A 13,401-nucleotide genomic window follows, 5' to 3' on the forward strand; every position below is an offset into this window, starting at 1 on the left:
GTGACCTCACTGGGGCTCGGTGCCGCTGATTGCACGGGCTCTTTTCAAAAGCAAACAGGACTCGCTGGAGCTGCCGGTGCGAGGAGCCAGGCTGGGCTGTCCCGGGAAGCTGCTCCAGGAGCATCCTCCGCCGCGGGCTCTCGGGCTCCTTGCGGCATGTGATAATGTGGAATGGATTTTCCAGGTTTGAAGGATTCCAGACTTATTTATCTCTTAATATATTTGTCAGCTGAGGAATAGCTAAGCTTTGGATTCATTTCTGTGCTGTTCTTCAGGAAGTTTTGGGTTTTTTGTGAATGTTGCTACCATTACCTGCAGGGATAAAAGACAAAACTGCTCTTCAAAAACAACTGATATGTGTGAACAAATAAAACTCTCGTTGTAGACACTTGTGTTTGGTAGATACAATAGAATAAAACTGGCTGCCTGGGTTTCAGCTATTTGAATAATTAGCACTATATTTTGGTAGGTACTAATGTAAATATTTAGATTGTACACTGAAGTCATCATTGGCTTAAACACTGATTTGTTTTTTGGTGGGAAAGGTTGTCAAAACCGACTGGTTTGGACAGTGACTTTTTGTTTTTATTACAACATGAACTTTTGTGTGTTTTGAAATCCAAGGGGGGTTGTTGCCTTAAATTTTTATTTGGATTCTTGACATAAAATGTTGCCACAGTCACTTCAGATTTGCTTTTAGTGAGATTTCATAGAGCTGCTGGCTTTTTGTCATGCCATAGTTTAGACGTGCTGTGTTGATGGCTCCTTTTGTGGATTACAGACACAGTACCACTGCTCCATTGTATAGTGGTGGTTGAGAAGCTTTGTTTTGTCATGTCATTACTATAGCTTCTCATGCTATTAATAGCCCAGAAATAGGACTGAATATTAAATGAAAGCAGAACACTGTGCAACATTTTCTACAACATGATGTTTCCATGTTTGCTCCATCGATTGAATTATTTTCAAGAACTCTCTTCATTATGCATGAGCCAAAGATCTTCATGATCAAGGGCAGCAAAAAAATCTGTTGGACTGCCTGTTCTATGACTTTCACAGAAGCTTGATAATATCATCACTTAAAGTAGTTTAAAAGCAAGTTACAGCTACTTATTAACTGTTCTTGAAAAGAGGGAAATGCCTCACCTCCCCAGTAGTATATCTGCATGTTTATATTGCTCACTTTCTTTTATAAATAGATGAATATACTCTATTTTATCTTAAATTTTATTTCTCTGGAGGGTGGCAAATAAACATCCTGCAGAGACATACCTTGCAATGTTATGAGAGAATTCAAATGAGGAACAGAAGGACTGTGGTTTGTTCTGCCACTGCGATCAGAATGTGTCAACACTTTCTAGTGAAAGTACTACCCCACAGGAAAGCTGCCACTCCTAAAAGTTCTTCTTTTTCAGACGTTGCTACTTTTTATTATCATTGAAAGAAATGCATGCAATACACCTGTGCTGTGGGTTTCAGTTGCTGCAATGTTTCACTCTCAGATTATTAAAGAGTTGTGATAAGTATAGCTAACTGATCCTGACATATACTTCTATATATCCTTTTCAAACAAATTAGCCCTAGAATCAGTTACTTTTCCCTAAGTGAGAATACATTATAACTAATAATTTGACCTATATTGCTGATGCTATCTTACACATCCTAATTTTCAAACAAGACAAAATAAAACATGTTTCCATTTCTTTTAAAACTCTTTTATAAATAATTTATATTCCCTGTTCCTCTAGGGTGTATGAAACACACCTTACCTTTTCAAGATATATGGAACAACACATGTTGCATCAACTCCAGGAGCAAATAAAGTTGGATGCATTTGTCAGAGTTTTAATAAAAATAAATACATTGTGGAGAGAATATTTTTGACTGATAAGACTTAGGATTTTGTTGATTTTAGTTTATATCCAGATCTACAAACTGCTTGTTGAGTTTTTTCTGTGCTTTCTTCTAGAGTTTGAATCATTTCTTGGTTTTGAATATAAGATTATTTACTCATTTAAAAATAATGATTTTGCCTAAAATCAGAGAAATTATTTCAGGAGGTAGCTGTATGTTAAAAATAGCTCTAATACATGTCAAACTGTGAAATACACCACTGGTCTCGCTTGTACAACTTGCTCTGTGGCATTCTGACTGAGGCTTCTTGATCTCTCTGTATCTTCCCCCAGATTCTTTTCATTTTCTCCTCCTCAAGTTATTTTTTGCAGCCTTTAGAGCATAATTCATTCATGGTAAAGTGATTTCTTTTTTTTTTTTTTTTCGAATGGGTAGGAGAAACAGTATGTATGGGACCAGGGTAATAGGACTGATTTGTAAAAAATACCCTGAAGGTTTCACTTCTCTTCTTTCGTCACCTTGCCTGGTCCTGAGGCTTACTCAGCCTTCACACCCAGCCTGTGACTGACATCTGAGTTCCTGAGGAGGATAAACAAGATTACCAAAGTGGAAACCCTGACCTTATGTTTTTCCTTTGCCTCAGCTCATAACTGAACATGAAAATATAAAATTCTCTTAGCCCTATCTCCTCTCAGAGGTGAAGGATGGGCATTTACTAAAGTGTTGTAAGTCTGAAGCTCTAAAAATCCAGGAGAGACAAAGTAATATAGGAAAAGAAAGTATCTTTTATCTTGTCATGTAATAATAGACATAAATTCTCCCTATGGATAGTCCTTGCTCATATTTTGTAAGACTGATTCTGTCAGGTACGAAACATCTAGCAGCACTTTGAGCCTTGGTAATCCAGACCAATCCTATTTCCTTAGTCTCCTGCCACAATATTACTGTTAAATATTTGTCACTGTAGCAATCCCTGTGCTCATTGTGCTATGTCTGCAATTTTCACCTGAAAAATACAATGTAGTGGCAGCCTTTCCATTCTTCTACTGTATCTAGTGCCAGTTCAGGTTCTAGCTTTGGCATGAAACAGATTTCTGGTAAAGCACCTCAAAATTACTGCAGGTATTGTATTTGTGTCCATAATTATTTCTGTCAAGTCTGTTATCTGGGCAGAGTATAAGTGTCTGATTTCTGTTGGCTCTGATTCTGTGTTGTCCTGGTAGAGATGAGTTTCCTATGAACACTAAGCCTTTCACTGATTCTTTCATATGTTTTATCTCCTTTAATTCTTCCCCAATTTTCTTTTCAGTTTTAACGTTTTTATTATCTTTCTGGTATGCACAAGCTACCTGTCAGTGAATATAATAATGATTCCTTCTTATTTCACCTTTGCAGGTTCAACACCATTTAATGGAGAGCATAGACACAGCCTCTCAAGACATATTTTTCCAAGGTATTAAGGAAAGTTGCACTTGCTTAATTTTGTTTTTGTTTTGGTGTAAATTTTGTAAAAATCCCTTTTGGGCCACTGAGAACTGTAATGCTGAGAATAATTTAATTACTGCTCTAAATGGGAGTTCAGAAGTACTGCTGTGGAGGTTGGAAACACCAGCTTTGCAATTACAGGGTTTTGGAGTATCTCCTCCATCTGCTTTTCCCTACACTGAAATTATGGTATTTCTCTGTGACATGCCATATGGGGTAGTTAAACCTCTTACTGAAACACAGGTCAGACACTAAATCAATCTGGTGTCTTCCTTTCTTTCCATGATGTAGCTGCATGGATATTTGGAACTCATAGGTGTTAAGGGGAAAGGCATAACCATAAATCAAATTTTAGTCAAAAGTACAATGTCTACAACTTTTAGATCTTTTCACCTCTGTCATTACTCACTTGTATTTTAAACACCATAGAGTATATTTTTGTGCGCTGTATTTCATCCCAAAGTCAATTGTGTTTCAGTGCTGGATGGAGCTATCACAATGTGTGGGCTTTATCCCGTATTGTTCCAGCTGCATGGCCCTCTAGGATTTGTGAGAGTTAAAAGTCATGTATCCTTTAATCTTCACTAAGTATGGCTAGGTTATAAAAAAGCAAGTAAATCCTGTCTGGCTCAGGGGCACCCAGTTTGTGCCATGTAGAGGAACTCAGAGAAGCCAAATACTGGAATGCCTCTGATGGCTCCAGGTCGGTGTAGGTCTGGCAGGACTCCTTGGCCAAGAGCACTGCCACAGAAACACACTGAGCACTTCTGAGCTCAAGCTGGCTCCATGCTTCAGGAAATGCTCCCTGGCATCTATCCCTCCCGTAATCTGAAGCTCTGGAACGTGTGGTGCACACGTCAGCTGGCTGAAATCCCCTAGTACAGAGTAATATCATTACATCCACGTATTTTAAATCTATGTCATTACCAGTCCCCATCAGCTGGGAATGTAACTTCATTACTGTTAAATCATAGCTTTGCTCTGTCCAGACCTTCTCTAAATTAGAGGCTTTCATTTCTCCTTTTCAGTTGTGCTTGTGCCTTTTTGGGTGATGATCCTGCCTATGAGTGCTCCACACATCCTCTGACAGGCTCCCTTCCTACGTGCCGCCGCAGCCCTCGACTGCTTTCTAATGGTTATTATGTTTTGACAGAAGACAGTTTTCTGTCTGATGAAGAGGGCAACATAACACTGACACCATCCCACACAAGTGTTACATATAAAGAGAATTTAGTTCGGTAAGTGAACTATGTGCAGATTTTACTCCATCATCTCTGGCCTTATCTGAAGTGTATCTGGAGGTGTCTATGTCTGTCTACATTGTGCTTGGCATAAGACCAGCATTACTTCTGAATGGGAACATTCAATTGCTCTAGAGACTGCAGTGAATGAAATTACCTGATTTTCAGTCACATCTTACTACCCAAAAACTCTTTAGTGCACAGTTGTTGCTATAATTGAAATTGTGTCCAATAAAAGAAAAGAAAAGAGTTACAGCTCATTTTGCCAATGGGATGTTACTCTGATACGGACTAAGAAAAAAGTATATATAAAAATATCTTTGTCTAAAACACACACACATATATATAAATAAAAATGTCTGGTCCTGGAATTCTTACTCAAGGAAAAACATCTCTTGATTCAGAAGAACAACAGTTTAGGAAGGTATGTAAAATGTAGTTCAAAAAACTTGGAGTTCAGAGGATTCAGACTACCCTAAATAGGATATAGCAGGGTGAAAATAATGGCTAGGATGAGACACTCACATACTATCAGAGACCAGGAGCTGTGATATCATTTGGTATCAGGGTATCCAGTATCACAAAAGCATGGTCAGCCCTGCTGTTCATACATTCCCTGACATATTGTGGTGTGCAGCAGCCATTCCTGGTGATGTGCCCAGGGTCAAGAACAGGGCTGGGAGCAGCACCCAGAACCTGGTTCTTTCATGCCATTCCTACAAGCTTTAGAGCTCTGTCCCTGCTCAGCAAGAATAATTAGCTCTATTCCTTGGCAACACATCTTTTCTTTCTAGTGTATTCAGGCGAAGGAAGAAAATCCGTCGCTCTCTTGACAGCTTGTTCAATCTCAGTGCCTCCAGCTCATGGCTCAGCTCCACCATTCCCAGCAGGATGGATTTCTCCCATGTAGAGGATCCTTGGCCTGATGGATGCAGTAAACTAGAAGCCAGTCACAGTGATATTGGTAAGCCCTGATCAGGTACCTGGTAATCAAGACACAACACTGCAGTCTGTGTTTAGTGCAAATTTGGTATCTCTTTCTGGAAGTTTTGCAGGTGTTGTATGCCAAGCTGTACAGGAAAAGGATAGACTGAAATACAGAATTCTAAGGGACAAATAGAGCTCCTGGCATTATAACTGAGTCCACAAAGACCTCTGTGCCAAAAAGTCATATTTTGACTGAATTTGAATGCAAAGTCATCACCAGGAATGTTTATTCTGGTGTGATTAATACCTGGCACTTTCACCAGCTCTTTCAATAACTTCATCTGTTATGCTCTATGCAGTTTTGTCTTTACTCTGCGTATTTTCTCTGCCAATTCCCTACTCATAACAATTTGGAATCTCTCCTGTGATTCAGTAATTAATTCCTAAATTCATTAATACAAAGTCTCAGAGCTCTTCTTTTGTGCAATCTCAGTTATATGTGCATTTCTTTTAGGTGATTTAGACTTTTCTTCTGAATATAATAACCATGTGTCACAAAGGCAAATTCCAGCATCTAATGGAGCATTTCTCACCAAAGATGATGAGTTTCTTCATTTTGAGAAACCATTTTGTGCTTCAAAATCCTGTTCTTCATTTATGGTAAATGCAAATGAAGAGAACTGGAACAATGCAGGTATGTTATGTTCTTATTCTAGCATGCCTCATTATTAGACTGAAGTGAAAATACATTGAATATGGATCTGGCCCCTTGCAGAGTAAAATTTATTTACTAAAACATATATTTTAAATGAATGATTAAAAATAACAAAATCATAAAATCTGTATTTAGTTGATTACTACCTCCTGCTCACATCTTTCCTTCACCCATTTTTCAGAAAAAAAAAAAAGAGGAGTGAAGAGGAAAATGGAGGAAAGGGCATGGGAGCAAAAACTGAAACAGGCAATTATGCAGAAAGGCTTTTTTTCTGAGAGCATGGAGGGCACAGTGTTTCTGTAGTTGTGGGGGGAAAAGAGTCCTGAGAGACACCCAGCGCATGAAAATTAGGTTTCTGCTTTGAATCACTCCAGGCAAGTTCTCTTTAAAAGCAACTGAAGAGACTGTCTCACAGGCTGAAGGTAGCCTTTGCAAACACCTCCTGTCATATTTACTTTCAGTAAAACCCATTATTTCCCTGATTTTTATTTTAGAATCCAGGACAGTGCAAAATGTCGTTTCTCAGATGGTTGCACTGATCATGTGTTTAATCATTTCAGTATGTACAAGGTAATTTTTTTTTCTTTTCTGTTTCTGACATGAGTGCTTGCTTCATTGCAATTGGTGAATAAAACTTAAATTAAGGGTCACATTTTCAAAGTTATATGTATCTTACTGGGAAAATATATTTTCACATGATAGTCGATGCAGGCAAATATCTGAGCTATAGAGATATGCATAAAAATAAGAAATACATATGCAGATATGGAAGCTACTTTGCCAAGTGTGCTTTGACAAGGGTTTTGGCAGGCTGAGAAGAATCAGAATGGATCTATGTCTTTCTAAGTGGGTTTTTCTCTCAGTCTGAATGCTTTCCAGGAGATTATCTTCAATAGTTTACGTAATTTAAAGTTTCAAATTACAGTTCACCTACCAGAGTTCAGTGGGTTCATCTGCAATAATCCTTCCTCCTCCTCCCACCCAGGCTTCACCTCTTTTAACCCAATATGCATTCCCCTGGCTTTTTTTAACCTTTCTGGGTATTATGTTCTCAGATATTTTCTGGGAGGACTGTCTGCCACTTTGTTGCTGATGATTTTAGTTTGTAAGTATAGAATTTCTTTATTTCCAATTTTTTTTTTTTTTTTTTTTTTTTTTTTTTTTTTTTTAACTAAGTCACATCTAAGGACCAAATTCTGTCCTTGGATGTATATCCATGCATCTTATTGATCCTAATAAGAGGAGTATATGGTCAAATGGGGACAAATTTAACCTTCAATCCATTACAGCATTTTGTAATTTAATTTCACAGTTCTTTTGTCGCAAGATGCTGCTGTGACATCTTTCTTCAATCTCGATACATTTTTCAAAACAACTAAGCTTTGGTAAGTGGTTCCAGTGTCATGTGATGAATAGAGGAATTTAGAAATTTTATATTAAGAAGAGGAAGGAGATTCCTGCTGTTGTTTTTATGTCAGAAGATAGAAGGTGGGATCTGAAGTTACTGATAGAGTATTTGCCTTTTCCAGTTATTGATTTGTATTTATAGAAATTTTCTGTTCATTCAAAAACCTGCCTTTTCATAATGTGCAATAAATGTTCTAGCAGAAAAGGAAGGTAAACCTAATATGCCATAACATGATACAGACACAGACCAAGCAGTGTAATTTATGATTCCAGAGGTGCACTTTCAAGCCTTGCACTGAAGTCCACTCCCAGGCCACCAGACCTAGCCTTTTGTTTAACTGGACAAAATAAAACGAGCTAATCATGATGCTCAGCACATCACCATCTTCCAGGGACTACAGCATTTATATAATTTGGCCTCTCTAGCCCAATGCACCATTAGCTCACACACAGGCCTTCATGCTGAAAGCAAAATGAATGTGCTGGATTTATGAATTACCATTCTTTCACCTTTTCTTGCACCACAAAATTCCAAATGTCTAAAATACAAAATGCTTCTAAGACTAAAAAGTTTGGGCTTATCTGAATTTTTATGAGCTGAAAGTGAAACTCAAGAGGATCTTTTTTGCTTCTGAAGCTGTCAGGGTTCAGGAGATCAGTGTATGCCAAGGGAACCAAGACAATCTGGCAGACCTCAGCCTTTGAATTTGATACTCTGGGAGTTAGAAACAGCAAGGACAACTTGGACAGCCCTAGTGCAATGACAGTCCCACTTTTTGATGGATGATGTATCAGTTTGTTGCTATATCTCTAGTCTCTAAAACTTTGGTTTTTCCAAAGCCACCAGGTCAGGACCAGTGTGTTGCCCACACATGCCCCAAAGTGCTTTCTTTCCCTCTTCCTGAATAGTTCAGCCCTGAGTCATAAAAGAGCTGTTCCTCACAAGAAAAAAACACACTCTGAACTCGGAGAGCTTTTCAGCAGCAGGTACACAGAGAATGCCTCTTCTATGCTCATCACAAGTGAGAAGTTACATGCTCAAACAAGTAGTCCTGCAGCTTAGCCGAATTTGTTAAAAACGACCTACTGATAATATATGTTATAAGAAACTTGATTTAAATCAAGACATACAAAAATGCATTATTCTTTTTTCCCCACAGAAAATAATAAGAAGTAAAGAACAATAGGTGAGTACATGTTTAAGTTTAGAAAGAATTCCATATTTTTGACGATGAGTCCTATTATGGAGCAGGATTCAAACATACCAGAAATGTTCCATGGACTTTTCATTAAAAGAAGGTTTAACTGCAGGACCCTAGCCAGTTTTCACTGCAAATTACTCCACTTTGATGTCCACAAGTCTTTTGATATTTCATTTGGATTATATATTTTCTTTCTGTTGTCTGGCAGCAGTGTCTAAATAGTGTAAGCTGTTAACAATTGCTGTGCTTCAGCCCAGAGAAAACATGTTTTCCAGTTTTCCAGGCAAAACAAGTCTTCCTAAGTGTGAACTGAACAGCAGGACCAGGTGCTGTGCTGCTCTGAGCTGGTTGCATTCCACTGAAGCATTGAAGCAGCATCAACATTAATTGGTCCAGAATATCTGAAGAACACTTAGACATTCTACCATTCCCTATTCTTTTTCACTCAAGCCACTTCCTCACACTCTAGTTTCTGTTTATCAAATATTTCTAAGCCTTGCTGCAGCTCAAACTCTTAAAACAAGAGCACTGATTTATCTGTACTTGGAGTTGGTCATCCCAGTCCCTGCTCTGCTATTTCCTTTGTGTCTTTACTTTGTACAGTTAAAAATGAAAAGAAGGAACCAAGGGAAGCTGTGCTCAGATTGTGTTCCTTATAGTGTGGATAGAACAGCCTTCTTCATCAGTTTCCTGGTTGAGTACAGTTCAGCTTCTGAGATCTAAAGGCATCTGCACAGCTGCAGGCACAACCTGGAAAACCTTACTTCCAGCTCTTAGAAGGGGTGTGTTAATCCTGAGAACAAAGCATTTTAGAAAGGAGTGCAGGCATTTGATCACTTTGCCTATGGTGACCAAATGTCCCACTCACAGCATGCTAAGGTAGGGGTGCCATGCATAGCACTTCTCAAAGTCAGTGGAACTGTTTATGTAAGGGCTGAAACACCAGAGCTTGAAAGCTCACTCTGGTTTTGAAAGCCAGCATCAACCAAAGCAGGTACAACAGGATGGAGTGGAGAACTTGGCACTTGTTGCATGGCAGGACTAAACTAAACACAGATTGACACAGGTTACTGCAGGACAGAACCTTCCACAGCTCATAAATGCACTTCCACTGTCTCCTGCACTTCATAAAAACTTAAAAGCAGAGTTGTTACTTCCGTGCATTTTGAAATGAGTTCAATAACAGTTTTCATTTTTCCTCCTCCTCAAATTTATTTTCATCAGCTCTTCAGCACTGAACTCCTGGATACCTCCTTATGGCCATGTTTACACGTTCTTGTGGGAAAAAAATAACAGATTTGATAGTATTCTTCCTCCAAAACACAAATAATTTTACCTTTATTTTAATTCTGGTCAAATATGAGTGAGGCCTTAGTTCTTGATGACTACCTGAAAAGAAGTGCTGTACTTGTAATATCTTTATCTCCATAAAAGTGTTTTGTAATTCCTGTGAAATATTTTAAAAATAAAAATTATGTTATCCCATGTTTTGTATAATAATTTCTTGTTACAACATGCCATCAAAGATAATGGATTTGGTTAGTGGCTGAGTACATGTGATAATTTGATATATTATGTAACTAAAATAGTATTTATAATACTAATCCTCGTATTTACTTGTGGTTAATGCACTTGAATAATATTGTAAGTGTTAAGTAATTCCTCTTTTTTATTTGAAGTACAGACACAACTGCGAGTAAATATCACTATGTAAAACATGTAAATATTTTGTTATCTATTTTATGCCTATCATAAAAGGTCCATTACTAAAATCACTTCTAAAATGAAAGGATTAGAAAGATCTTTAGTGTTTAAATAATCTCTTGAAATAATAATCTGGAAAGTTAAATCCCATTCTGAGAGAAAAGTCTAAGACTGCAATTACCCTGCAGTCATCAAAGCATTTATACTGAAAACTGGAAGAGTTCACCGTAAACTCGTTAGTTCACTGGAAATTATTGACAAAAAATCTGACTGACATTGAAAAAATGGTCTATAATATATTAGTCTAGTTCTTCAAAATCTGCTTTTTGATGTACATTTTTATGAATTGGCTGCAGTATTTTGTAAACCTCTTTGCACGTTTCTATATACACTGAGCAAAACTGTTACTTCATTTTTACAGTTTCTCACATTGCTTTTTTTCCACCCTCCCATATCTGGCATTTCCATATCAGTAAATTTGTTCATGTTCTCATTTCTTGTATTTGAGACTGTTTTTAAGTAAGATTACTATTATTATTAGAAATTGCATATATTTTAGTGAATTTGTTATTTGTGAGTTCTTTGGGGTAGGGATTTTTGGTACTTTAGTGCAAACTTAAAGTCTTGTTTTGCACTGGTGACTGCACTACCTAGCACCATGGGAAAAATAAAATAAAGAAAAATATTTGAAAAAAACAGTAATTCAATAGGAAATAAATAAAAATACATAGGTTTAAATTTTGAGTGGGTATCAATCAGCTGATCTACACCAGCTGAGACTCTAAGCTGCAGCATTTCAACAGCTTTCTCCATGGATATCAATTTTCTGGGGTTGGAGCACCTTACATGAGTGTATATGTGGACAAAGTCAATACTTTGTATTGTCAAAATCCTTCTGTATTATGTATTAGCACTGTAATAATAATGCTATAAAGCTTGTTTTTACCATTATATAGAAATACATATTGTTTTGTTTTACACATGTAAGAAATAAAGTTATAATGTATTAAAGCAGTAAACTGAATTTCTTCAGGAAAGGCATGCCAGAGGTGACATTTTCCTCCTTCTCATCTCCATTGTCCTGTTTGTAATGGGGTTCTTTACATTGTCTCTGGCATGGACATTGCTCCATGCTAGGATTTCAGGCTTGTGCTGCTGTAAGCTTTTGGTACATAATTTGAGAAAAAAAGAAAAAAAAAAAGAAAAAGACTGTGTGAAAATAAAGAACACCCCAAATAACATATCTCAGCACCTAGCTTTGACCTGCATGTGTCAGACCACCAGGTGAGGACCAGTGATTTGCAAACACATTCTCCAAAGTGCTTAGCCCTGAGTAATAAACAAAACTGTTCTTCACAAGAGAAAAACAAGCACACTCTGAGAGCTTTTCAGTCACTGGTGTACAGGGAATTCTTCTTTTGTGGTCATCACAATCCAGAAGTTACTTGCTTGAAGAAGTGGTCCTGCAGCTGAACTAGATTTGTCAAACAGGACCTATATACATACTGATGAAAACAAACTGCGGCTTAACCCAGGTCATAGAGGTACAAAGGTTTGGAGTGAAATTGAGCTGGGGAGAAGGGAGAAATAAAAGGAGGGTGGATTTAGATTTGTCATTATGTGTCTCTATCCTACTCTGTTTAATTGGCTAAAAGGTAAATTAATTTCCCCAAACTGAATTGGTTTTGCCATGATAGTAATTGTTGTTTGATGTCCTGCTCTTATCTCAATCTGTGAGCTTCTTACCATATTTTTCCGCATCTTCTGTTGAGGCTGGAAAGTGAGGGGGAAAAAAAAAAAAAAGCTGCTGGGCACCTGGCATCCTGCCAAGTCAACTCACCTTAGTATTTGGTAATTTAATTAATTGCATATTTTATAATCCTTTCTTCAGAACTATCATCTAGGATATCTGAAAAAGGAATGAACACTCTGCCCCTTTGCTTTTAGCTTAACCAAAAAACAGGCATTCAATGTAATACAACATAAACACAGGGTTTAAAATACTGTACACAGTGAAAACAAGATTTTTTACTTGTTTGAAATTAATACTTTGATTGTGAATTCTGCTCCCAAGTAAAAAAATTAATGTTACTAGCAAAAAAGTAATTATTTGAAGAAGCCTGCGATTTGATATAAATGTGTAGGTAGGAGGATTAGTGACCCTTCTTTATTGTCTGTGATTCTATGCAGGGATCCTGGGCCACATCCAACCAGCTGTGTAAACCTCTAAGCAGAGTGCTTATTTATCCAATCAGATAGACCAGGACAAATACTAGGGAGTTAAAGTGCATAAACTACTTCTGCTCCTTTGTGTCTCTCATCTTCACAAATCTCAGGAGTCTCAACTCAATGACACCTTCATGCTCCTCTAATCAGCAGTACAGACAGAAAAGTGCAGAGTGGCTGTGGGGAGTTGCATTTATATCAGAGGTAAATGGCTAAATAAATTAATTTGATAATTTTAAAAATTCCTGCTGTGTAATTTAAATTTATAGGTGAATTTCCTGTAAGTTGAAAATGACCTTTAGGTTTGATTAGACCTCTAGATTAATGAAGACATGTAGGAAATACAGACTGACTTTCCTGATGTTACCACTTCGATCTGATGCCAAGTGTGATCCAGAGTTGGAACAGCTGCTCAGGGAAGTGGTGGAGTCACCATCCCTGGAAAAATTTGAAAGAGGTGTAAACCTGGCACTGAGGGACATGGTTCAGTGGTGACTTCGTAGTGTTGGAATAATGGGTGGACTTGATGGTCTCACAGGTCTTTTCCAACCTAAACTGCTCTACGATTCTAAAATTGTACAGGACTGTGAATCACTGGAACGGGGAAGGCAGGCCCGGGAGCCCCAGGGCGGTGCAGCGG

At 37.7% G+C, this 13,401-nt stretch overlaps 1 protein-coding gene across 1 annotated transcript in view; it reads left to right on the plus strand.

Annotated features, from left to right (window-relative positions):
• Window positions 1-13,401, plus strand: part of LOC130249935 (dynein axonemal assembly factor 11-like) — a 47,055-nt gene continuing 33,654 nt past the window's right edge. Inside the window, exons 1-4 of the mRNA XM_056485109.1 lie at window positions 1-184; window positions 3,250-3,307; window positions 4,368-4,577; window positions 5,375-5,544. Of these exons, the coding sequence (XP_056341084.1) occupies window positions 172-184; window positions 3,250-3,307; window positions 4,368-4,577; window positions 5,375-5,544 (451 nt within the window). The 5' untranslated portion in view covers window positions 1-171. The remainder of the gene's footprint in view (window positions 185-3,249; window positions 3,308-4,367; window positions 4,578-5,374; window positions 5,545-13,401) is intronic.

The sequence above is a fragment of the Oenanthe melanoleuca genome, chromosome 2, assembly GCF_029582105.1.
Source record: "Oenanthe melanoleuca isolate GR-GAL-2019-014 chromosome 2, OMel1.0, whole genome shotgun sequence".
In the NCBI taxonomy this organism is placed as follows: domain Eukaryota; kingdom Metazoa; phylum Chordata; class Aves; order Passeriformes; family Muscicapidae; genus Oenanthe; species Oenanthe melanoleuca.